This window comes from Hyperolius riggenbachi, chromosome 5, assembly GCF_040937935.1.
Source record: "Hyperolius riggenbachi isolate aHypRig1 chromosome 5, aHypRig1.pri, whole genome shotgun sequence".
NCBI classification, from domain to species: domain Eukaryota; kingdom Metazoa; phylum Chordata; class Amphibia; order Anura; family Hyperoliidae; genus Hyperolius; species Hyperolius riggenbachi.
This window is the reverse complement of record NC_090650.1, coordinates 83620844-83648552: the sequence shown is the minus strand read 5'-3', so window position 1 is coordinate 83648552 and position 27709 is coordinate 83620844. Positions and strand designations below refer to the sequence as shown.

Genomic DNA, 27709 nt, shown 5'->3' with positions numbered 1-27709 from the left:
GAAGTATAGTAAATGGTGTGATTGTATATACTACTGTTATAATGAAGTGTTGCTTATAATTAGCCATACTATAACACGTTTTTGATTTATTTATTTATTTTTATGGCTTATCCACATGTAATTGGCTTGTCAGCCAAATAAGAGGGTGCTCTCTGACTACAATTCAACCTGCTTGAACTCCCACAGTAATGTCAATGACACGCCCACTTTTTTGCTCTGCAGGAGTGGGCATCAGTCTCTGCTAACTTGTAGTGGGTGGTGTCTGGTCTGAGGAGCAGAGAAGAAGCAGCTAAACGAAGGCACAACACATCTCTGTTATTTTTTTCACATTGCTTTTCATCATATAATAGCTTATTGATTACCTGTTACTATCAGGGAGGCAGTTACTAGCCCCTCTATGCTCCATTGCAGTTCAAATGACCACCCACTAATAAGAAGATGCTGTACACATTTATTACATGCCTTTGTGTGCAGTTTAGTCAGTGCAAGGGCGTAACAAAGGCATGTAATACATTTCTACAGCATCTTTTTATTTGTGGGTGGTCACTTGAAAGAAGGAGCAGACTGGTAATGTGGTGATGTCATAGGGAACTTAGCTCCACCCACACAGGAAAGACACTAAATCTGATGAACAGGGAGCATAAATCCTACGACTGTTCTATTTTTGGTTAAAACCTCCATTTTATGCGGTGACATGACTTTAGCAGACCTTCTATTAGGGACTTTCCTTTGCAGCAGAGCCTTTAATTTTGATCTTGAACTGCCATTTTAAAGATATAGCTCTACACTTTACCAGTTGCATCTGCTGATTCAGCAATGGGAAAAAAAGCACATTGGCATTTTTCTTCTGTAAAAAATTCAAAACAATGCAGTTGTGCTGGACCCAGCCTTGGGGAACCTTAGTGATTTTACCCTGATCAGTAAAACCTGTGAAAAAGGCTGGTCAAGAAATATGCTAAGTTTGGCTTTTTATGGAAAGTTGATCTTGATTTCTTCCCTCCACCTCCCAAGCTTTCCTATTGGTTGTTGCGTGTCCTTGGTAGCATCTCTGACCAATGGAATAGCTGGGGAGTCAAGCTCACTTTGACTTTGACTCATGTTTGCTTTCATTTTCACTCAGCATTCACGTGCATACAGTATATTTCTGGATTTCATGAGTTATTCTCCATGTCCTTTGGGTTTTTTTTTTTGCTATATTTGTAGTAATTGGGAGGTAGTCCTTGCTGACTAATTTTCAACAGGTATTCTCACATGAGTAGGCTGCCACACTCAAGTAAATTCACTTATGCATTTAAGAGGATAGATAATCTTGAGAAACCACAGAAAATGTTATACATTCCAAAACTCAGTATCAAATTTTATTGTATCAAAAATTGCAAAGTCTGGATAAAAAACGTATGGTTTCTCAAAAAGAGAGAAAGTCTTTCAAGGACAAAAAATCCATTAGTCACGGAAGATCATATAATTTGACAATATTGGCGGGAAATTTTATGTGAAATTTTCAGACAATGATCCTAGTCTATTTTGGGTTAGATTAACCCTTCATTGGGCATTTAAAAGGCATACGAAAATCTCCAAAAAGCCAAAAGATAGCTTAAAGATAATATAGGGCATCTGTTCCAACCAGATAGACCTCTGCACCTTCCCCATGGCTGACAGATAGATCCTGGGCTGCTACTACTGGAGTGGCACAATGCATATGTATCTTTGGTTGTTTTTTTTCGCATAACATAATTTATCACAGTTGAAATATATGCCCCTCCCTTCCTTTCTAATTTGTATGACACATAAGGCAAAATCTGTAGGTGCAAAATAGCGTGCAAAAATCCAAGCCTATTAAGCCAAATACATGCCTATGAGTTTGAAAGGACCCTTGCTGGGCCTCTAGGCTTACTTTCTCTCTCACTATTTTTTATATTGGCCTTCCTCCAAAACGGCTTCATGTAAAGATTTGTCAAATATATTGGCCCATATGCAATTATTTTTTTCACCTGAGTTATCGCCTAGGAGATAATTTTCATATTATTTTTAAAATACGGTAACTTTTAAGTGTTTTACAATTAAAAAAGCACCCAAAACTTGGTGAAAATGTACAATCAAATTTATTTTGAGTATTGCCTTGCATGCTGGTGGTTTAAAAGGCATTTTATGACAAGGTGTGAATATATCGCCTAGGAGAAAACTCAAGAGAAAAAGTAAATTGCATATGGGCCATTATGTTCTAGGTTGAGAGCTTATCTAAGAAAGTAATTATGGGTCTTAAATGACGCATGTTGCTGAAGGGAGATAAATAGCCAGTCCTGCAGCCAACATTTCAGTGGGACACATCATCAGCTCACAACGGCTCACGCTTTCAGTGCGCCTGTACCTTCATTTTTCCTCTGAGTGCTGTGGTCTCCCTCATCAGTGTCGGATTGGAAGCTTGAAAAGCTGAGGAAATCCACTTGCTGGCCAAGCAGCAGTAATCGGGTGTTGCTGCTCACGGTAAAGACTTGCTGCAGGTTTCTATTAGGAGTGATAACACAGGGTTACTGCTGCTTGGCCAGCAGGTGGCTTTCCTCAGTTTTATCACCTCACAGATAGACGCTGTCCCTCATCACCCTTTTCTCTTACATATATGTTTAAAGGGAACGCTTTATGGAGTCAGGCATAAACAGCACTCGAAATTTGGGTCTACCTGTCTCACCATAGGCCATAATAGGAATTACCGCTATAGCGGCGCTGAGGCAGTAATTTGGGTGATTTCAAGAGAAGGAGCCCAAATTATGATAAAACAGTGTAATTCGGCCATCCACAATAGCTGGCATGTGAATTACGTCTTACCTCACAGTCCAAGGAGGCTTGGAGGGGAAATTGTAATTAACGCCACCAGGACTTTTCCAGGAGCAGGGTTAGCCATTTTTTGACTTTATCCTGCCCCCAAATTTCCAGGCACCTTAAATATATGTACACACACTGTACTGTATATTCAAGACACCATCATTCCACAAGAAATAAGCATACAGCAACACCAAAAGACTGACTGCAAAAGAAATGTCACATACAATAAAGCATTAAATCAAAACAATTTTTTAGATGTGAAGTCAATGCTGGCCCCTCCATGAGGTGAGGTCAGGCAGCGATGCACTGAGGTGCAGCAGTTTTTCCTGCATTTCAAAGTGAATATCAAAGTGATCAATCTCTAATAGTTCAATGTCAATAGTGAACATAGTTGGTCAAGTTAGCTTTGTATGAGACAGTTACCGTTGGTGCTGCCAGAGGCTGGCTCATACCATCTATTTCAATGATCTCCAACTCCAGTCTTCGAGGGCCGAGGTGCTCACACATTTTTGGTACAGCTCATCTGCTCATCTTAAAGTGTACCAGAAATGGTACACTAGTGCATATTTATACTTACCTGGGGCTTCCTCCAACCTCAAGACAGGAGAGCAGCCTCAGTAACTGTGTGACACACTTCAAATTTAGTAAGTATGCAATGATTTCCGCATCTGGAGTGTATTCCACGGTCACTGTGCCGCTCTACTCTCTTTTCCTTTTGTGCCTGATGCAAGATCTGTGTGTGAGTAATGGGGAGGTAACGGCAGCCATACAAGTCACAAAGAGCCCTGGCAGCATAGAAAGCCCCTACTGTAGGTGAGGCCCCAAGCAGGCACCTGTGGTTTCCTAGGCCTAGCAGCAACCCTGGTTGCTGAACCCCATCGTCACTCAAAATTACCCCAAATTATTTCAGGCCATGAAAGTCTACCACTGAAAAAGATCTTTTGGAAATCTGTATGTGTGGCCTCTTCTACAGCAAATACTACGAGAGCAGATAATGTGATTACTCAGCTGCACTTTTGTGTCCTAGAAAGCCTGGATGACTCAACTTTTACTTGTCACATCACAGCCCTCCAGCTTCCCATTATAGCATTTCTATTAAATAACTAGGAGAATTAAGCCTATTTAGCTAAACCTGAGTTCAAAGGAGGTGAGGGAAATCCTCTAGCATCTGAGTCATTTGAATCACTAACTTCATTCCCTGTAATATCAAATTTAGGCAGGCCAGAGTGTCTAAACCTAAACATGAGTATTTAAGAAATAGACCGCAAAGTATATACATAGAGAAGATTTTTCCTCACCAAATTTGAAATGAGATAACCTTCTAGGCTAGAGATTAAACATTTGTTTTAATATGCAAAGGATGTATACTTATGCATAAAGTACATTTATTGTAATGCTTGTTTCAACCCACCCTGAAGCCCTCAATGCCTGTCTCTACAACATGCCTCTACAACACTTACAGAACCGTTTCTGGCTTTAGGAAGCCAAGGCAAGGCATCTATTTGCTCCCTCCAATCCTGTGAATAGCAAGATAATAGTCTACATTGATTATTTTTAGCATCCATAAATAACAATGTGTTACATACAGAAACTATTGGTATGTTTCTCAAAAGCAGTTTATTTAGATGTAATTTAGGACACCCAATTTTTACCAGGTCAGATATACTTTCACTGAAATTCACCAAATTCACTGAAACTCTTTATGTAACTGTTATGGGGAGTATGTAGCCACTTATACTGTGTACAGGTCAGAATATTGTCCTGGAAATCCAGAAGAATTTCAAAAATCAGTACAGACCAAATCTAAAACAATTACTGCTAAACTAACACATTAACAGCACTATCATTGTTATGCTAATCAGAAGTGCCTTTTCGGGTGTTACCAGCCATACCCCTTTTCAGGCAACTAGCAGTTGTATATAAGTATTCCATAAAATACAGTGCTAGGGCTATATTTTTGGTGCCCCCTTCTGCAGCTTGTTTGCCTAAACCCAAAAATGACCCTGACTTGCAGGGACTTTGGGTGTAGAAGCCCATAAACTAACCAATGGGAGCTGAAGCTATATATGTAAATACCTATTTGATTTTACTGTTCATCAGTCCCCAGTACTGGTCACAAAGATTTCTGCAGTATTAAACTTGGAATAAACAAGCACTGGGTACTCTTTTGATAGGTACTCTCACCTTCTGTCCACGAAAGGTTACTGTTAGGTATACAGGAAAATAGCTTCTTATTCAGTATGCTGGAAAGCCTGTCTTCCAAACATCAAACAGTAACCTCCAGTGGCCAAATAGTATGTGCTTCAGTGTTGCTTCAGGTGGCTCTTGTGCCTAGAGCTGAATTTGTACAAATATTTTTGCAAGGTCCTTCAACATGAACGTTCAGGGTATTGTTGAATTAATCAGAATCAGAATCAGAATCAAGTTTATTTCGCCAAGCATGACTGGGTCATGCCCGGAATTGGGTTTGGCACAAACAGAGAACTCAGCGACACAAAAAAAGCAGCACAAAAGGCAACAACAAAGACAATAAAAACAACCATGACATCTAGCAACCAAAAACAGTAAATGGATGACGCATTACAGTAAAAACACAAAAGTGCAGAAAAATTGTACGCTAAGATGGGTGTGGCTTTAGCAGGGTAAGGTAAGGCACTAATAGGGACACGGGTGACAGGAAAAACAGAAATGAATTAACTAGGTCAAGTGAACCCATACATTTATTCTTTGACCAAAAGCAACTCCTTGTGCCAACTTGTTTATTATAAATTTAAGTGGCACGTGCATATATTAAACTGGGTAATTCTTCTTTCAGTTGAGAGCATGTCCCTGAAAATGACAGAAATAAATAATCCCACTCACACAGTGACATGCTCAGCAAATGAGCTGTCAGGGAACAAGGAGCTTAGTCTTAATTGAATGTTTGCCATTTCAGTGACCCATATAAATAGGTCTATTTATTCTGTCATTACTTACATCCGTATAAATAACAACACCAGTAATGTTTTGTATGTGATCCTAGCTAAAGGATAATTTAGTTGAGGATGTCAATTTAACACCAGCTTACAAAACCTGTGTTCACTCCAAATATCCAATTATGTTACAGGGAAAATAAGTGTACCCTAATTGACTAGCAAATTAAACGCAGAATTTTCATTCTTTAGATTATCAATGTTTTTTAATGTGAAATTTAAGACATTTCTAATAATTTTAAGGTGACAGGAGACATAAGAAGTGGTGGTAGGACTGCATACTAGGTAGGTTTACCACCTCTCAAGCGCAGGAAGCAGCATATAACAGGTTTCTGGTGGGTTGTTCCATGGGTGTCGTTTTATTTTGAATTATCATTGAGACTATGTAGAGGTCAGTAAAGCCTAGTTTTACAGATCTGACACCAATGGTGGTAGGGCAAGGTGAAGGTTAAAGGATACCTGAAGTCATATGTTACTTGAAGACATAAACATATTATATACAGTCCCATTCCTTTGTATAACTAGCCTGTGGCATTTTTTTCCTTTTTCTCATTGTAAGGGCTAAACATTCAGAGCTCTGAATCATTTTGTTTGCAGTCGACTAGGGTAGATCTTAATTAGTAATTTCAGATTCATGAATTTTGCTGTCATTTTCAAAATTACAATTTTGATCACAATTACGAAATTTGTAGGTAATTTTGATTTTGTCTAATTTTCTGTAATTTTCTCACAAATGCATTGAAGTCTGTGAGGCATAAGAATTTTTTTTTCGTATATGAGAAAGCATATTTTTTGCGTAAATGCAATAGAGTCCACGTTCATGAGAAGGTTATATTTTCACAAAATTACACATCATTGAGACATTACGGATCATCATTATGACTACATACTGAAGGCTCATCACTTGCTTTTACTAATCACTAATTAGAGGTGATAAAACTCTGTGTGGCTAGCAACATACTTTACAGTGCAGGAAACAGATTAAAGCATTCAGTGATTCAAAATGTGTCTGTATGGAAGTTGAAAAACAATAACTATCTGCTGTCATGTAAGTAAGACAAAGTCAAAAGTTTATGTTTATCTTTTTTTTTTTTAACATTGAAAATCAAAATAAGACTATTAGATTCCAGGGAAATCCTATTTAGAAGTAGGACTGAAGATGTAGTTGCTTATCTCATTAGTTAATTTTTGCTTGAAGGGTGTCTAGTACACAGGCTCATACACACGCTCAACAAAAGTCTTTTAAATGCACAGTTATCAAACATTTGCTGTTGAAACAAACCAAAAAAAAGGGGTTTACTATTGTTCAAACAAGTGATAAGAAGCAGCTCAAGTCAATCCAACTGCTGGTATGAGGCTTAAAGAAAACCTGAACTGAAAATTAAAAGTCAAAATAACCATACACACATCATACTTACCTGCTGCGTAGTCTACTCATCAATCTCTTTCTCCTCTCCTGCATCCTGTTTGTCCACTGTGATCAATGGAATTCTCCATCCTCCATTTTGAAAATGGCCATTACCCCATAACAGCTTGCTGGTCAGCACACAGTTGGGGTTCAAACGGACGCTTTTGCAGCGTTTAACGCAGCGTTTCAGACGCAGCGTTTTTTGGGATCTACCGCCGTCCCATTCATGTGAATGGGAGCGTTTATGGCTGGCTTTCATAAACGCCTGGCGGTTGATCCCAGCGTTGCTTCTAGTCTTAAAAGCAACATGTTGCTTTCAGAGGAGGTAAATGCCAGGAAACAATAGCAGAGACAAGAACTGATAGTCTTGAAGGCTGCCAAAATGCCTTCCAAAGCTAGCTTTTAAACGCTGGCGTTTAAACGCTGGAATTTGAACGCAATGCCAAGTGAAAGCTCAGTAGACGCCCGTGTGAACCAGTCCTTAAACTGTAATATCGCCCACTTGAGCCATAGGGAAATATGGACACATCAGTTCTCCTCTCAGCTGTAACTGACAGCAACTGATATATAACTGACAGCAACTGATATATTTCAGTTCTGACAAAATGTTGTCAGAACTGGAAGGGATTATTGTCAGAAGAAAATGGTGAGCTTCTGAGAGGAACTGATGGCGAGGTAACTATGTAATGTTCATATGAAGTTGCCTCGTGTTTATTTTAAATAATTTTACTCAGTACAGGTTCTCTTTAACCCATAAATAATTACTGCCTTGAGTTTGTTAATGATTCCTTCAAGTACAATTACTATTTGAGTAAAGTAATTTAAAGTTTACAATGTAAATTATTGCTTACTGAAGACGGATAGAGATGATTTTCCTGATTGGGACAAGAAGCAATCTGCTTTAAATGGAACTTCCCTTTTCTGTATTTTTCTCTATATATAATGCAGTTGGGGCTAGCAACGAACTATTTGTACCATAGTGGTAGTAATTGAAAGAGATGAACTATACAATAAAGAAGAGAACATAATCTTAAGTAGATTCCAAAACCAAAAAGCGCTAAGGTGTAAGGGATGGGATGCCCCAAAAGAATATAAAAGCACTAAAAACAGTTAAAAAAAACTCAAGCAAAGACAATGGGCTTGATTCACAAATTGGTGCTTACCCAGTTAGCACGCCTGAAAGACTTTGGGCGTGATAACCATTGCACCACGCTGGTGAAAAGCCTGTTTAGGTGTGATAAGTTTAGGCGTGATAAGTTTAGATACGTTTAGATCGTGCGCAAAGTCCTGCGCGCAAAGCAGGGCCATTAAACTCTATGCGAAGTGCACCAGACTTTTGATCAGCTGTGCACTGCGGTGCTAACCCAGTTGGTGCTATAGTTATCACGCCTAAACTTATCACGCCTAAACTGAGTTTAGGCGTGATAAAGGGCTTTTCACCAGCGTTCTAACTGTTAGCACCGCTTTGTGAATCAAGCCCTAAATGTAAACAATACAATTTAAATGGACTAATAGTGTTCACCAATTTATATTGGTGTACACTATTGTCTGTATTATCATGTACCCCATGTTAGTTTCTTACTTTGCACAGCGCCATGGAATATGTTGGCGCTTTATAAATTAATAACAATAATAATAATAAAATAGACGCCAAAAGACGATGCATTTTGTGGGAGTTCTCTGCTTCCTCAGGTCAAATGTAAACAGAGTCTGGAAGCAGAGCACAGCACTTGAAGAGCCTTATTATGTACTCCTGCTGGCTTGTATGGAAGTCAGATTGCACTGACTGTAGCTGTGCCCCTTGCTTGCCAGCATTATTATAAGCCAGTCTCTACACCAGTTGAAAAGTCATCTTTAGGTCATGTGGGAAAGATGGGGTGTGGTTACAAAACTGTAGTCAGAATTCCATAACTGGAAGCCCAAATGCAGCAAGACCTGTTGGGCTGCTTTGCACCTCTATTTTCAAAACCAGTGCAGCAGAAAAGGTAGTTAGGGTACATAGAATTAAGCTTTACCCTTAGTTAGCATTATGTAATTTTTGGTGGACGTTCACTTTAAGCATCAAAGGCATAGACAACAAAATAATTTGCATATCTAATGCATTCTAGAATACAATTTATTAAGCTGAATGAAGTGTTGTCTGTCTGAGTAGTTAGCCTTTTCTCTCTTAATGATTTCTCATTGACACATTTAACTACCTCAATATCATTTAATTATGTTATAATTATGGCAGCATTTAGGGCTGCGCTAGCGGTATACACTATAATCTGAAATTTATTCATAACTACTATCATTGTTTATAGTATTGTTTATAGTATTTTCTCTGTCTGAGGTAAACCCGGCACTTTCTTGACCCAAATATAGAAAGCCTGCACTACATGTATACTTTCTGCATACTATACACATGCTTCTTATTGTAACATTGGCAGACAAGGCCCAGATGTTTCTGAATGTGTCATGTGTTACTACTGTGTTTTTTTTAAATGACTGGCAAATCAGATGTTGTCTTCTGAGGTAAAGTGCCCCGCCCCTTCCTCTTTTATAGGTTCCCTTGGATGCTAATTTGATCATGTGACTTTTTTTTCCTACTTTCTTTTTATTGGAAATTTTTCTTTCAAACAAAAAGGAACATACAATGATCATGTAACTTTTCTAAGAGCTAACAAGTTCTGCAGACACCAGTCTGGTTCTAGTTTTTTTTTTTTCATACGCTTTTTGTGAGTTTCCGATCAGAAATTGTGTTACCGCTTTGGAAATTGGTATTCCACAGAAATACCGCATTGCTGAAACTTGGAAATTTTAGTCCAATCACAGAGCTCAAAAGCATTGGACCAACCACAGGCTACAGAATTATTCAGTGGAAATTTGAAAACCATAGAAATTTTAGAACAATCACTTGACTCTGTAAAACTCGGTCGTATTCGAGTCCTGTGATTGTTTTTTTCCATGGCATTCCAGTTCGTCCCATACTACTGAGTATTTAAGAATATCGAGTGTTGTGATTGGCCTAAAGTCAGATATTTATCTGTGTAAACTTTTAAAAAGGGGGGGGGGGATTCAAATACCTTCTGGTCATAGTGTCCCTATCTTATCAGAAATAGAGAGCTTTCTGTTATTTGCATGCTGGGGTAAGCTTGGTAATGTAGCTTAAATAAAACCTCTTCCAACAATCCCACTGGCATTGCACAGTTCCAGCAGTTAGGGGAGGGCAACCGGACCAGGTAAAATAAAAAAAAATGGGGGACATACAGGAACTTATTTTAGAAAAAAATGGGTTAACATATATTTTTGGGGCTTTTAATATTTATTGTCAGTTTTATATTTTTGGATATTTTGGTCCCTTTGGAACCTTTCATAGAACAAATAAGGGACTTCATATTCATGAGGAGAAGCAATAACTTGTTTCTAACTGTTAATTTTACTCTCACCAGGACTGAAAACCATTGTTGGAGCCCTCATCCAGTCAGTACGGAAGCTGGCAGATGTTATGATCCTAACGGTTTTTTGTTTGAGCGTCTTTGCCCTGATAGGGCTGCAACTATTTATGGGCCACTTAAAACAAAAATGTGTTCGAGATTTCACCGAATACAACAAGAGTTTAACTGATGGCTTTTACTGGGATGTGGAGAACTCCTCATGGTCCTCCTATGAGGAATTCATCAATGATGACAGTAAGTTCCTCTTCCTTATGGCATTTCAAACCAGAATACAGTATTTGCCGATTTTTATAGCTGCTTTAAAGGGAATGTACAGTGTTTTTAATGTTTGTTTTTTGTTAATTATAAAAAAAAAAAGATAAATATCACAAATCAAAATGTGTTTTTTTCAAACAGTAGAGAGTGCATGAGATGGAAATGATTGTGGTGTGTATGCACATATGCTAATTGCATGCAGCTTAGAGCTACCCCAATCACATTCAGAATTTGATTGGATGAATTCCATGGCTGCATACAACTTTCATTACATTTACAAGCAAGCTGGTGTTATTTGCATTTTGTAGACCATCTCCATTAAATGACATAAAAATGGACCTAGAGAAAATTAATGAACATACTGTGTGTATCAACATAAGATGATATATTAATGGATAGATTATTGATACCATATATTGTAAAATGGCACTCTGCTTGCAAAATGTTGCCAGAAGAAGGTTCAGGTGAAGTACCAAAAAAGTACCAAAAAAGGAACCATTTATTAAAGGGGGCACTGTGGCAAAAATGATGCTGTTCCATTATCCACGCCATCAGTTATTTAATATGGACAGCATACACTTTATCATAGAGCTTGTGTTAAAAAAATAGTGCCTACCACCAATTCTTTTCTTCTACCCAGTTGATCTGCGTCAGTAAATCAGCTGTTCTTGTGCTGATGCGAGGGCTAGCTGTTCCCAGATAACTGCTAGCAGCCTTCTGTCTTTCTCTGCCTCAGCTGATTTATAACGTGGCTCACACACTCCAGAGCCCTGTTGTTGCTTCTCACATGTAAGTCTGGAGTGTGTGAGCCATCTTAAGACCAACACACCTAACCCTTTAGACCCTCTCCCCAGTCCTACCCTTATCAGACACCACGGGCACCCAAATTTCCCCTCTATGCCGATATTTTAATGGGCACCCTGCAGAGCCCCATAAAGTCCAGAGTCCATTGCAAATAATGTATAATAACAGTATGCGCCAACATTGGCCTTATAACGGAGAAAATTACATTAGCGGTATACCGGCACCTAAATCTCTTCACAGCTTAATTGCCATAACCAGAGGACCTGGCACTGGAGTAGGTATTTGTGCTAAGATGCACCACTTTGCTGATCAGATGGGGAGAGAGGGAGGTGGAGGCTGCAGGAGCTGTAGTTACGCTTTTTTTTTATCTTTATTACTTTACTTCTAGAAACCTAGGTTATTGATCAGCTTTGAATGAAATAAATGATATTTGCTATTCTGAGGCAAAGTGATTAGATCTGCTTGAATTTGATCCTGACAATATGCTGCGTGGACAGTTTTAAGTCGTCCAGAGAATGAAAACGAATAGACTCATTGTTGAGACAGAGGAAACAATTGTGATGTTATCAAACAGCCGAACAGGATTAGACAGCTTCAGCAACACCTATTGTGTCTGTCCTCATTTCTTAATGATTTCACAGAAGTCATTTCTGAACCTGTAAATGTTACCGGATAGCTTGTCACATTTTATCTAGAACAATCAAACAGCATTGCAGCGTATTTGCTGTCTGCTGAGTGGGCTTTTTCCCATTAGGAAGAGTTTCACAGACTGGCGCAGGACATACTTCTCAGACAGCACACCTGTCTTGCCTTCGTTGGTTGTGCCAGGTCTAGACCCTGTGGCTAGCACAGACGTAATGTAGTCCAAAAGAAAGTAAATGACCAGTACTGGCCGTTTCTTTAAAAAGCAGGATTTTTTTATTTACTTGAAGAAATGCGAACAAAAGTAGCCAAAACATCCGATAGCCTCCAGGATGTAATTATAACTCGAATAGTATTAATAGCTCTAGCCAGGCCCGGATTTACATCACAGGAGCCTATAGGCACAAATGTTCTGGCACCCTAGACTTAACTAACCATGAACCTACAAACGCCCACTGAATGGCACAGCAAGTGTGCTGGCTGGCCCAGCTGTCAACTCTTCTTTACTTCCCCTGCCCGGTGTACATAGCTACAGGTGCCCCATAGCATTAGGTAGCCAGAGGTAACCTCAGTATTGAGTAGCTAGAAGTTTCCCAAAGTATTAGGTAGCTAGATGTGCCTCTGGCTGAAGGTAGATCTTGTCAGTGGAGCTCTCATTTTCCCTTTGCATGGGACTCTGCATAGGGAAGGAGTCCCTAGGGGAGGGGAGTGAACCACCTCTCCATCATGTGGCGCCTGTAGGCATGTGCCTACAGTGCCTTATGGTAAATCCGGCCCTGGCTCTAGCTGCGTATGAGCGGCTGAAGACATTTTTCACAAGCAGGCTATGCCCCCATTGCAGCCCAATCCGCCCACACAACGGACAGTCGCCGTTTCGAATGGATATACCGTTCTTTGTCAAGTGATAGCATGTCACCAAAACCTGCAACCTACCTATTTATACTCCTCCCCCTCTTTCCCATATCCAATCGCCACACAGGCGGACCTAATAGGGAACTTCGGGCAAATGGGGGCATAGCCTGCTTCTGAACGATATCTTCAGCCGCTCATACGCAGCTAGAGCTATTAATACTATTCGAGCTATAATTACATCCTGGAGGCTATCGGATGTTTTGGCTACTTTTGTTCACATTTCTTCAAGTGAATAAAATCCTGCTTTTTTGGGGGGACCACTTGTGCAGGACTACATGTGGCCAGTGGGAGTGGAGTATTGTCCACTCTAATGGTCCCACTGTAGCCCAGGGCAGATGCACTGCCCCCATAGGCTATATGCCTGTCGGGATTATCCGATTGACCACTACTCCTGCCCCTCCCGATTGACCAATTTCTTCCATCTGGTCTGGTCTGATCGATACATCTGATCAATTTTAGGCCAAAATCAATCAGAAATCAATCAATCTAACAGAGGCGCTTATCGTGACCTTGAGACTGTACTGCGTGTAATCCTATTTGTTGTTGCCTGAGGAAGCAGGAATATGCCTGCGAAACGCGTGGCATGGTTGTCTGGAGTATATAAATAAACATGTTGTTGTTAAAAAGCTGACAGTATCATGTCTACTTCAAGGAGGCGAGTCCACCACCACCTCCTGAGGAATTTTAAACTTTTTAGTACCTTTTATCCTGCTGACGCCTCTGTTCACTCTTATATTAATCTGACTTTTGTAAGGCATCAATTCCCAGCAGGTTTGATCGCATTTAAAGAATCTGCTGAGAATCGAACAAGGAAATTGATGCGTGTAAGGCTTGCTTTAGACCACTATAGATGGCAAGCTTTTTGATTTTGACCCAATTATAATCACTGTATTCCATTGGCTGGTAGTTTTACAAGCAGGAATATGTTCAGCTGAACCTTACCTCCTAGTCTTCAAGACTAGCAGTAATGATATTCAACAAGGTAAGAACAGCTTCTAGCAATCAATGTGGCCATTAAGGTTCGGTGTCTGGAAAGGGATAACGATAGGGAGTATGTTAAACATCCAGTAGGATTTAAGTACTAACATGAAAGCAAGCGTGCTAAAGGTATTCTAAGAACACGTATTCTATCACTTAACAAAAGTTGAATTTTATTAGCTAAGGGAATTTTGACACAGTTGTGTCACTCGAGTACTTGTCAGCATGTCCTTCCTCAAGAGTTTGTAATCTATTGTCATATACTGTAGTATATTTCCTTCCAGGTAAAGAGAATAACTTGTTTTGATTAAGTATTTTGTTTGTTTATTTTGTACCTCCATTTACATTGTTGACTAGACAAATTGGTTCACTTAATGCTGACGCCTCTATTTTACGCACGTGCAGCGGTGCATGTTGTGTGACCTGCAGCACAAACCAGAGTTCCTAAAGTATTTGTTGTTGTTTAACAAAAGCTGTGTCAAGTAATGTTACCCTTGAGGGCCCGTTTCCACTGTAGCGTTACGAAATTGCCGGCGAATCACCGCAGGCAAATCGCATAGGTAAGGCTGTATGCGATTTTAACCATGTCACTGCCTGTGTGAATTAACATGGGTACCTATGCGAAATCGCATGCGAAATCGCGGCAAAAAACGCATGGGGAAAACGCATGCGATTTCCCTATTAAATACATTGTGTGCGATTCGCCTGCATTCCACACGCAGGCGAATTCTGAGGCCCCTACCCTGCAGATTTTTTCTGCACAGAAAAACGTGCGGGGAAACGCACAAGTGGAAACAGTCCCATCCACTTCTACTGACTGTGCGGATCCGCATGCGTTGCCCGCATGCGGATTCGCGATAGTGGAAACGGGCCCTGAAAATTGTTTTAGTTGTTTTAGAATTGCATGTTTATATATAGAACATCAAACGCAAGGTTGAGCTCACAAAGAATGTAAAGTGTTTGAAATTACAAAAGCTTTTCTCCTACTTCACCATGTGAGAATAAACTAATAAGTATTAATCAATGTATTAAAATAACACTTTTAATTCACAGTTTTGCATTTTTAGATGCATCATTAGATGATTAGATTATTTTTGTATTGAAGTTTCATTTTTGTTTTATTTTACGGACAATCACATAAGCTTTAAGTGTTAATGTATTTGGTCATGAGTAAATTGAAAGTCTTGTGCGTTTTTTGAAAAACTTTTTTGTTTGCAACAAATAACAAACAAACAAAAAAGAATCAAATAACATATGTATTTAAATATTTAAATTGCTATCGTATGGGGGGGGGGGGGGCGTTGATTCACAGAACGATTCTCTTGAATTATCTAATTGCTTACAGCATTTTTACCTCAACAATATAGAAAGATAATACATAAGATAGGTCAGGTAAGAAAAGACAATTTGTTATGCTGGGAATGCACCATACAATTTTCTGTTATGCTGGTGTAACAGCCGGCGGGGATACCGCCGCAGCGGAGAGCGGCAGGGACGCCGTCTCCACGAGTCAGCCGGCGGCGGTCCCCGCCTCGCTGCCACATGCAGGTCCTTCGGCCGCAAACAGGGCACGCATTACGCGTGCGCACCTCCGGCGGCAGGACCTTTATGCAGCTAGACGGGGAGTCAGCTGACTTGCAGATCAGCTGACTCCAACTAGCTCTTGGATTGGCTGGGCGGCTGGGTGGCACTGTAGATGCGCTCCCAGCATATAAGGAGCTAGGCATCAGTTGCTCCTTGTCTGCTGTCGTGAACACATTCGTGTTAGCGCTCAGACCTTAGTCCAGTTGCCTGGGTGTTGATACCAAGGACGTCACACCTTAGATTAGGATTGTAATTGTATATTTACCTGTGTTTTGGCTCTGGCTATCCCTGACTACTCTTTTCTCTAATCGCTCTTGTACTTCTGCCTATCTGATTCAAGTTGCCAACCCTGCCTGTTTATCGACTCTGAATCAGCCTTCCGTTTCTGTACTGCTGCCGCCTTCTCTGTTGCTGAACCTCTGCTTGTCTGACCTTTCTCCCTTCAGTGGAACGTCTCCCACTGTAGGGTTATCTCTGAGGCTTGCCTCTCCGAGACACCTGCCCTAGCAGACGATTACTGCCAGGAGCCGAGATTCCTCTCTTTGCCTGGGTTGAGGATCTCACACACGGGGTTCCCATTCAGAGGTAACCACACCTCTAAAGAATCACCGTGTGGTGGATTTTTCCACGATCGTGTGAATCATTTATTGTCGTTATTGTCTATTACTGTATTAGGTGTCCAGAGGTTAGTTACACTTGTATTATTGGTGATTCTGCAGATCATCAATAATAAGGTGACATCTGTATTATTGGCGATACTGCAGATCACCAATAATCAGATTCTCTCTGTGTGCTGCCACCGATCCTTACAGCTGGGCATACACGCCGCGATAGTTGTTATCAATCGAGCCGCTGATGGCTCGATTGATAATATTCAACCTGTCCGATCACCATGGCGGATCGATTCCACTCTTGATCCCCGCGGGCGGACAATGGAAGAAACGAGCGGCTGATAAGGAACTGCCTGCGGGGACGAGCAGGGACGCGCTGGCATCGAGCAAGCGGCTACACCAGGCATGGGCAAACTTGGCCCTCCAGCTGTTACGGAACTACAAGTCCCAGAATGCATTTCAGGAGTTTGACAGCCACAGTCATGACTCATAAAAGCAAATGCATTGTGGGACTTGTAGCTCCGTAACAGCTGGAGGGCCAAGTTTGCCCATGCCTGGGCTACACGGATGCAACAACTAGCCTAGTGAGAATGGACAGTGTCCGTTCTCATAGACTTTCATTGGCCATGTTTTACAGTCCAGTCTGGGAAAATGTACCAAGTTGCGTCTCACGTTCCACAGAACACGGATCTCTGTATGATCTGTGTTTTTTAAAAAGTGGAAGAGGATCCTATTTTTAACATAGGATCCGCTTCCTGTGTTTAACCTCCCCGGCATTCTATTGAGATCGCCAGGGAGGCTGCGGGAGGGGTTTTTTTTATAAAAAAAAATCTATTTCATGCAGCCAACTGAAAGTTGGCTGCATGAAAGCCCACTAGAGGGCGCTCCGGAGGCGTTCTTCCGATCGCCTCCGGTAAGCATAAGTAACAAGGAAGGCTGCAATGAGCAGCCTTCCTTGTCTGGCTTTCCTCGTCGCCATGGCGACGAGCGGAGTGACGTCATGGACGTCAGCCGATGTCCTGACGTCAGCCGCCTCCGATCCAGCCCTTAGCGCTGGCCGGAACTGATTGGTCCGGCTGCGCAGGGCTCGGGCGGCTGGGGGGACCCTCTTTCGCCGCTGCTCGCGGCGGATCGCCGCAGAGCGGCGGCGATCAGGCAGCACACGCGGCTGGCAAAGTGCCGGCTGCGTGTGCTGCTTTTTATTTGAGGAAAATCGGCCCAGCAGGGCCTGAGCGGCAGCCTCCGGCGGTGATGGACAAGCTGAGCTCGTCCATACCGCTCAGGAGGTTAAGCGGATCTTTAAAAACATCACACGGATACGTTTTTAAACCAAGTGTAAACCAGCCCTAAACGAGAGATTCATCATGAGTTAGGACAAATTAGAAGACACAATTTGCGAGACAAAAAGATAAAGAGAGATACTTCCAGAGATAAACAGATAGGGAGAGATAATTAATGAGATAAGAAGATATAAAATTTGAGTTAACGCAGATAAGTAAAGGTAAATCATGAGATAAATCGATAAGGGCAGATGAATCAAGAGTTGAGACAGATAGAGCTATAGTCATAAAAAGCCAGTAAAATTATTGTGCATACACATGGCAGTTTTACTGGTATTTATATACTGTAAGTGATGTTGCACACACAGTGTTAAAGCGGATCCGAGATGAAAAACTAACTATAACAAGTAACTTGTCTATATATGTTATCTAAAGTTTAGTTTACACAGCAAATCTAGCTGCAAACAGCTTCAACAGTATATGATTATTTCTTCCTGTGATACAATGAGAGCGGCCACATGTTTGACACATTACACACAGGCAAGCTGCTGTGTATCTCCAGCCCTCAACCTGTGAAAACTTCACTCCCCTTTCCTCCTCCTTCCTCCCCTCTGCCTCTGAAATCTCTGACTAGCAACACCTCCTCCTCCTCCTTTCCAGACTGAGCTACATCTGACTCAAAGTGCCCTTGCTACATCTGACTCAAAGTGCCAAGTCGCTGGAGAAGCTGTGGGCGAGGCTTGTTTAGTTTATAGGGAATTACAGTAATAAAACAAAAAAACTAAAGTATTTGACTTGAGGAATGCCCTATAAACTATATGAAAGGGACACAATTATGCAATGAGTAAAAGTTTATCTCGGATCCACTTTAAGAAGGTAATATACATGTTTCCTATATAAATGTGCCTTATGTAACTGCTAAACTTCTGAGCAAAGTGAAACACAGTCTATTAACCTTTTTAGTCATTACCTAGCAAATAATTGTTTGGTTATAGAAGTTCCTATGGTGTGGCTAACCTGTTGGAGCCAAGAGGATATTATGACTATAGTTCCACTTTAAGGGTACTGAAGGCTGTAAGAATTATTCTATGGGGCTACATGATTTATGTTTCTGACTATATGGTAGAAATGATGCAGGTTATATGAGGTCTACCCATTGGACTCTTACTTAATCGACTTGTTTGCGCTGGTTGACTTGCCTGAAATACGTGCTTCTGTGCGACGCTGGAACAGTTCCCCATTGTACTGAGCTATGACAGCGCTAAGCAGCATTATTAGTTTCACAATGTCAGACTTCATGCATATGTATGTTTAGGTACGGAAGGATTTGGAGAGCAAGTTAAGTGCATTTCTAGGTATTGCTTTAGTAAATTGTTTCTAGACCCTTTTTTGTGTGTCTGGGTGTTTTCTTTTCTTTCCACTGCCTTTGATAGGTGACAGCACGTAGGTCTCTGAAGAGAGCGCTTTTGCTTTGTGTTACCAGCTGAGTGCTTTGCCTGATCGGTCTCGCATGACAGATTGTCTGAATTGGAGCTTCTGTGCGGGATTTCATTAAGGGAAGAACACATCCACTCCCTCCTAGGAGAGCGCACCACATGCCAGCGTGTCACTTATATTATACACATTGTAGCACGTGGCTACTGAACTAGGCTCAGCCATACTGAAAGCAAACTCACCCACAACATACACAAAACTTCAGTTTGTGTTCATCTAACAAATGATCACTGAAGAGCCTATGCCTGTATCAGCCGCACTGCTCTCTTCTTTATAGTCCAGGCTGCCTTTGCTGCCAGCCTTCTGCTCAGATGTAGTTTTTATGAGAATTCTTAACTAGGAAAGATTATTGGTAGCAGGAAATTTGGGCGCCTGCAGCTAATGGACGATTTGAGCACCTGTAAACATCGATAGCAAGGAAGGAAGGAAGTTCCGCACAAAATCCTATGTAGAATGTAGTCCCAATTTTATTGAAAAATATAAAAGCTGAACAGCCTGGTAGCTGACATGTTTCGGGCACGCAGGTCCTTAATCATAGCACTATGATTAAGGACCTGCGTGTCCGAAACATGTCAGCTACCAGGCTGTTCAGCTTTTATATTTTTCAATAAAATTGGGACTACATTCTACATAGGATTTTGTGCGGAACTTCCTTCCTTCCTTGCTGTCTACTTGGGTCAAAGTCGCCTTGTTCCAGCACCATCCTAGTATCCAGGGTGCAGCGGATTTCGCCTATTAGCTATCGTTTTGAAACTTGCAATGTAGTTTTTGAAATATTATATCATTTGTATGTATACATTTTACGTTATCAAATATTTTAGAGTTAGTTGCCAGGAAGGGTATTTGTGCAGGGGAATGGTTAGGTTTAGGCATCACCTGGGGGAGGATGCTTAGAGTTAGGCACCACCGGGGGTCTTAGGGTTAGGAACCACCAGAGGGGTCTTAGGGTTAGGCATCACCAGGGGGTTCTTAAGGTTAGGCACCACCAGGGGGGGGTCTTGGGGTTAGGCATCGGTAATGGAGAGTTCTGTGTGACAGCCGGGTTAGGTTAAAGTGTATCAGAGACTAAGCAACCTGCTTTAATTAATACTATATACTAGTAGGGACATGAGAACAAACACCCTGCTGTCTGTCTCATTCTGATCTGCCCTGTGAGCTTGTAATCCCCCTGTAAAGGTTCGTACACACGTCGGATTTATGCAAACGACCCAACAACAAGCACAGCTGCATTTCTTCTGTGTACAGTCATCAGAATAAGTAAAAGTAATTGTGTCTGTGTGTATATGTCTGCAGCTTTTTTTCCCCTAATATATATACTGACCCGGAAGCAGATGGCAGCCATCTTGGATTTTAGACAGAATAAAAATGAAAAATTAAGAATGAAATGAACTCAGAAGAACAATAACAATTACAGGAATTGCCTGTATTTGGCATACAATTTCAGGGGTATGCTTATTTTAATGGTACCTGTTCATCTCAGGTTTCCTTAACCCCCCTGGCAGTCTAAAAAAATTCCGCCAGGAGGCAGCGCAGCAGTTTTATTTATTTTATTTTTTTTAAATCATGTAGCGAGCCCAGGGCTCGCTACATGATAGCCGCTGCTCAGCGGCATCTCCCTGCCCGATTTGATCGCCTTCGGCGATCTCCGATCAGGAAATCCCGTTCAAAGAATGAGATTTCCTGGAGGGCTTCCCCCGTCGGGGCGGGATGACGTCACTGATGTCACCGATGTCGGGACGTCATTGGGAGTCCCGATCCACCCCTTAGTGCTGCCTGCCACTGATTGGCCAGGCAGCGCACGGGGTCTGGGGGGGGGGCGGCGCGGCGTGACAGATAGCGGCGATCGAGCGCGGGGCGGCGGCGATCGGTGTGCTGACACAGCTAGCAAACTGCTAAAAAAAAAAAAAACAGCAAAAAAAAAAATATAAGCAAATCGGCCCTACAGGGCCTGAGAAAACCTCCTGCGCGGCTTACCCCCGCCAAGGAGGTTAAAGGATACATCTGAGCTATAAAAAAATGAAATCTACTTACCTGGGGCTTCCTCCAGCCCCTAGCAGCTGATCTGTCCCACGTCGCAGCTTCACTGTCTGCCGCTGGCTCTCGGCGCCTCGCCAGGCCTTCCTCTACTGCGCCTGTGCAGGCGCCGCTGTCAATCAAATCCACATTGTCCGGAGCATACTGCGCAGGCACAGAACTACTGCGCCTGTGCAGTACACTCCAACCACTTGGGTTTGATTGACAGAAACGTTCGCGCAGGCGCAGTAGAGGACGACCAAGCAAGGTCGTCCTCAGCACCGGGAGACAACAACTGAGAGTGGAGCTGCGGCGTGGGACAGAGCAGCTGCTAGGGGCTGAAGGAAGCCCCAGGTAAGTAGATTTAATTTTTTTTATAGCTTGGACCTTCCCTTTAAGGTGCCCATTAACTGTACAATTTTTAGTAAACAATCAGATTTTTCAGATCGTATTGCACGAAAACAGTGAAGCGGATGGGCCCAATCAATCCTGACCGATCGCATTATCAATTGTTTTTTGTTTGGCTGATTTTTTTCATAGATACAGTATAATCATAACTGGTGGAGATATGATCGCAAGTTTGATTCTTTAGTCGGATGGATCGATTAAACTCAATCTTTTCTTTCAATCTTAATGACCTTATTGAAAATATGTTTGGTAAAAATTGTACCATTATTGGACACCTTAAGACTGAACAGTTTTGGATTATACATATGCTATTAGCCCCTCTTCTTAGGTATCTGTTTTTAGCATTTTACTGCACCTTGGGTTTGCTTTCAGCTTTTCCTTGTTATAATATAGATGGTAGCCACATTTGAAAGGTGAGTTAACACCGGTAACTGTGGCTAGAGTTCACTATATGAAAATAAGGGCTCTTTCACATCAACTGCATCCTGATCTTTAATGCAAATTGGACGCGATTTTCTAATCTAAGGTCACCTAGATTAACAGAATACACAAGCAGCTCGGGGTGACCCAAACCACTAGGAAAGTATAGGGTACTAAAAGAGACTGAAAAGCCCTCCTACTAAAAAGCAATGCTTAGTGTGGTTTGCCTTCTTAAAACAGAAGGTACTTCTGCAATAATTCTGATTTAAATGTGTAACTGTGGTTACCCACAATGCACACTGGCGAATATGCAAATGATCTCTTTATACCCCTGAAGCAAGGCTTACATCCAGAACACCTGGTGTATAGTGAGCCTATAGCTAACAATTTTACAGAACCACACCAACCCCACATGCAGACAGCCTGTTTTGGACTATTGGTCCTCCTCAGAGCATGGCAGAAATTGATATGGCTTTATGAGATAAGGCTTGAACCAGTATAACAGAGTAACCAAGCAGCTCGGAGTAACCCAAAACCACTAAGGTTTGAGCTGCTTGGGAATGTTGTTAACATAGTAACACATAGTAACTGTGTTGCCCTTTCTACACTGCTGCAATTTGATTTGAACCCAAACGCAAATGTAATGCATGCAGCCTTTTTCCTGCTTTTGTGTTAAGATGATGGGAGCGCGAGAACAATCGCATAACAAAATGCAGAGCTATGCACTTTGCAGGTGTCCTCCCTTTTTAACATACTTCCTGTATCTGTTTCAACATCGGAAATCACCAGATTAAATGTTAATCGCAGTGCAATGAGTGCTGTGTGAATAAGAAAATTGCAATTGGACTGCAGTGCTTCTGTGAAGCGAATCGTGATTTTCGTTGTGAAAGGGGCCTATGCATTTGTTCAACAAGCTGTAATATGCTTTTTAAATATCTATTTTAAATTCAGAAGACATCTCCAATGGAATAATCTCCACCGTGTACAAAGGTCAGTGCTAGTTGCATAAACACCTCCGGTACTTTGTAACTGCTCCTAAAGCACAGCTTCAGTGGGAATTGCAAAATAAAGATAAGGCTTATCCTTAATCATTCCTTACACAGCGCTATAAATTGTCTCGACTGACGGTGCCTTTTATTGCAGAACATGTTGCCATCTGCCATCCTGGATAAGATGTAATAGTTCATTGAATAGTCTCTGTAGACCAGTTGCATCAATCAATTCATTTCTTGGAAAACGAAGCCTGTTGCATTTTGACAGGGACACTTTATTTACTGCTCAATAACTAGATTGAGACTTACATGCCTTAATAGCCTTCCTCGCATGTTCACCATACGTAGGATTTGAAGATAACTGGTAAATGCAGAACATCTACATTTCATTATTTAATCTAGACTTTAAGGTTGCAAGGGCAGGGACCTCCCCCTAGTGTTTCCTGTTTCTGCTGCACTTTCCTAAATAAATATATCAGTTGTATGTATTTGTACTTGTGATGCTGGATGTCCTGATTGTACCGTGTGATGAACTACTCATTATTGATGTTTTTGTACTATGTACTGCGCTGCAGAAGATGTGAGTGCTGTATAAATCAAAAATAATAATTTCATCTACTTGGGTGTTTATCGTTGCCTGTCTGTCTGACTATTGGTCTGTAAAGCTGTTTATTTTGAAGCCAGTGAGCGTAAATAGAAAAGTTCAAAGAGGTGCCCAATGGTAGATAAATTGTATTAAAAATAACTTAAAATAATAAAGGGAGAGGTGGCTTACCTCAATAACAACACATTCATACACATATGAAGTTTAATTATGCGTAGGCAACAGGAGTAATGAACAAGGGAGCAAGATTGCCCAGAGCAACCGCAGCTCTGGGCTTCCGATACCGCCACAAATAAACAAGACACTATGGTTGCTCAGTGCGACGCCACACTGAGCCTCTGATCTGAGGAAACAAGACAGACAACAGACAGACAGACAGGCTGACTGTTAGCGAACAAGATACAATGGTTGCTCAGGACGACCGCCGCCTGAGCCTCTGACTGAGTAACAGACAACAGAGAGACAGATGGAATGCCTGCCAATCTAGTCGCTGCCCCAACAATAGACAAGTCAAAAGTAAGAGCATAACTAAAAGCAACCGTAGCCTATAGTGATGTACACAGGAAATAGGTCTAGCAGGAACAGACAGACAGAAGGAATGTTTGGCTAGCAGTAGCAAACATCCACACTGATACAAAACAAGACAAACAGGTTGGAGCGTAACTAATAGCAACTGCAGCCTATAGTTACGTCCTCAGGAACAGAGCAAGCAGGATAACTACCAGTCACCAACGTGGTGAAGGCAGTCTCCAGCTAGTAGGGTGGTAAGACTCCACTGCACCACCGCAGGTGCAGTAACCGTCCAGGCAGGCAAGGTAATGCAACAGTTGGCAGGTGGACATCAGCCAATGGAAACTGACATGCAAATTCCCCTACAGCTGAATGGTAATCATGCAATCCTGTGCTACACTGATTGAAAGCTGCAAGCTGTCTGGGAATGGATGGAGCTCTCATTACAAATGCATGCCAGATTATGCAACCACATGCTAGATTATGCAACCACATGCATGTAAGAAATCCACGACTGTCTGACTGCAATTCAACTGCAGCCAGCCATAGGTGGATTCATGACAACATCCGGGGCTACTCTGAACTGCAGTGTGCTTGCAAACAGCAAAGACGCTCATGGCAAATGCAAACAAAACCAAGCAACCAAATGCAGGCAGAAATATCAAAACTGCTCGGCTGCAGCTGAGCTCCGCTGCAAACGGCAGGAGGGATCCTTAGACCTTAAGTTCTAGATACATCTCTGTCACTGTATTTGGCCTCAGGAAGTGGGTGTTAGACCAACGAAATGCGTTGCCTGTGCATAATTGAACTTCTACAATGCTGAAGACACAAAGTCGGCACCAAACGCTCTGTAGGACATTAAAGGACCACTACCGCGAAACACTTTATTTTGAAGCACCCCCACAGTAGTTACATTATTCATACAAAAGCTTCACTGTGTAATTGTTTTAATTTTTTAGCATGTTCCTTTAAAGATCCACATGTCACTCTCTCCTGTATCCGTCAGTCCCTGCATCTACGCTGACGGACTTTTGTAACTATAAATTTACAACAGGGCAAGCCTTGTCACGTAAATAAAAAGGAGATGGTTTGCCCTGCCCTACTCTCCATAACTGCCAAACTCACGCTCTGTATCCTATATTCCTGCGCCCGCTGCATAGAAAGGACCCCCGCACTTCCTGCCCTGCAGGCATTGGAGGAGGCAGGTGTCAGCGCAGACACGCGGGATGAGCCGCTCTCTCCCTATGTCATTGCATGGAGTCTGAGTAGCGGCGACTGAATAGACAAGAGAGCGGCTCCATCGGCTCACTGCACAGCTGTGTCATCAGAGGCAGAGCAGCAGGACTGAACCGTAGTGATGGGAAGTTCTGCTCTTTTCAATAAATCGATTCTGAACAGTAGTGATGGGAAGTCCGGCTCTTTTCAATAAATCGATTCATTAAAAAGAGCTGGATTTCCCATCACTACTGTTCAGAATCGATTCATTGAAAAGAGCCGGACTTCCCATCACTACTGTTCAGAATCGATTCATTGAAAAGAGCCGAACTTCCCATCACTACGGTTCAGTCCTGCTGCTCTGCCTCTGATGACGCAGCTGTGCATACGTAGACAAGGCAGTGACCGGATTAGCAAGCGTTCATTCCGTTTGTCTCAGTCCTTGTTTATGTGTGTCCTTTGGGACTGTAGTTAGTTCCTGATACGTGCATATATATTGGTTCGCCAGTATATTCGTATCTCAGTTAGATTTGTTATTTTGCTAGTCTTGCGTCATATATTGGTTCATTGCCAATATATACGCATACTAGCGCATTTATTATTTTCCATATTGTGACGCGTATTACTGTATATATTTGTGTATTTCCTTTACTAATTTCTTGCTCTGCCTTTGTCTTGCCTTGTGGATTGCGTAGGAGTAGCCAATCCTTCCAGTCCTGTTCTTGCGAGGTAAGCCATCGCTGCAGTCGCGAGTGGCTGCCTCGTTCCAGTCTGTCCTGTTTGTGAATGCTTGCTGTCACTGAGGGGTGACTAGATTAGCAAGCGTTCATTCTGTCAGCCTGTCCTCTTCTCTCTGAGTTCTGGTTAAGAATGCTCAGCGCTGTTTTTGCGCTGAGCAACCTTTGTTAAGTGTTGTATAAAAGAACCAAGCGCAAAGGAAGAACAAAGCACAGTGAACAACAATGAACAACAACTGCTCAGCTGCGTGTTACAAGGGGATATCCCTCCACCCCTCAGAGTTGAAAATTGGAATAAAAGTATATGTAACACGCGCTGGATAATCCCTCAAAAGGTTCGTTTATTGTAAATAATCCAAAAAACACTCCTCAATGAACATGAATCCCCAGCAACACCTCACGAAACAATCACTCCTTCACAACTGCACACACTCAGAAGGGCCCTTCTAAAAAATTTAAAACTGACTGTGAAATCTGGCAATACAAAAATATAAAAAAGGGTATATCTCACTTGCAGGAATGTCTCTTTTAGCCGTACTAGCAATATTAGTAATAGGTCCTTTTGCAAAAATAGGTTCCTATCCAGCAACTATATGAACATGCGTGCTCCAATTGGAAAACGGTAATGTGCAAAACAGTTCCTTGCAAAAAGTTAGTTACATGCACAGCCTCTTCAAAATTGTTGGTGCTTAAGCAGAATGTATAAAACTCACGTATTCCAGCATATGTGCATCTGCACAAGTCACAAATAAGGATAATCCTCCTCCGTTCTCCTCACATCTCGTAAGGGAAATGCCGGCGACTCCAGATTACTTCTCCAAACCAGCGGGCTCGTACAGGGCACGTCACTTCCGCCCGTCAGGTCTAGCGGGTTGCTCTCCGTACTTCCGCCCAGCTGGGCTACACTGGGTTTAGCTGCAAGCGGTGACGTCACCTCAAGAACTTTGAACTTCTCATACGGGCAGCAGCTGCGCGCTTAAACTGCAAGCCCAGTCCAGATCTTGTAATTGCGTTGCCCACCAATAGCAATATCTCTCCACCTCGACGCGTTTCGGCCACTAAACGATGGCCTTCATCAGGAGGGTTTAAGCTTCTGGAGTTATCCGCCATCTTGACTCTATATATACCCTGTATGGGTCCACCCATCCCAGCGGGGGCAAAGTTCACATCTGTCAGGGTTTGATTTCCCAAACATAAGGTACTCGTAAGAGATCCCTAAACATTTTCTGGGAGCACCTTGTAAGATATTCATACAATGCATGTAAAAACTAAAAATAAATAAATAAATTAAATGCTAATACAAATAAAGATAAAAATAAAGATGGAATTGAAATAAAACTTGTCAAAAAATGAGAAACAGATTCCCTGCCGGATAGTATATAATAATCCTATAACTAAAATACTTCAGTTATAACATACATCCCCATACATACATTCCTGAATGTGGACCCCCCGCACAATACATACCCCTATAGCTGGGTCTTTAATAGTCCACATTCCAAATACTTCCCCCACCATCTAATCATAGCGCTCTGACCTCATAGTCACTAGTGCACTTTAAAAGAATGCAAAGAGCTCCATTTCGCTGTTCAGTCCCTTTGGAATTAAAGTGT

At 41.8% G+C, this 27709-nt stretch overlaps 1 protein-coding gene across 1 annotated transcript in view; it reads left to right on the top strand.

Annotated features, from left to right (window-relative positions):
• The window catches only part of LOC137518281 (sodium channel protein type 5 subunit alpha-like), a 455983-nt gene that overhangs the window by 77568 nt on the left and 350706 nt on the right, over window positions 1–27709 (top strand). Inside the window, exon 6 of the mRNA XM_068235926.1 lies at window positions 10632–10871. Coding sequence (XP_068092027.1) covers window positions 10632–10871 — 240 coding nt within the window. The remainder of the gene's footprint in view (window positions 1–10631; window positions 10872–27709) is intronic.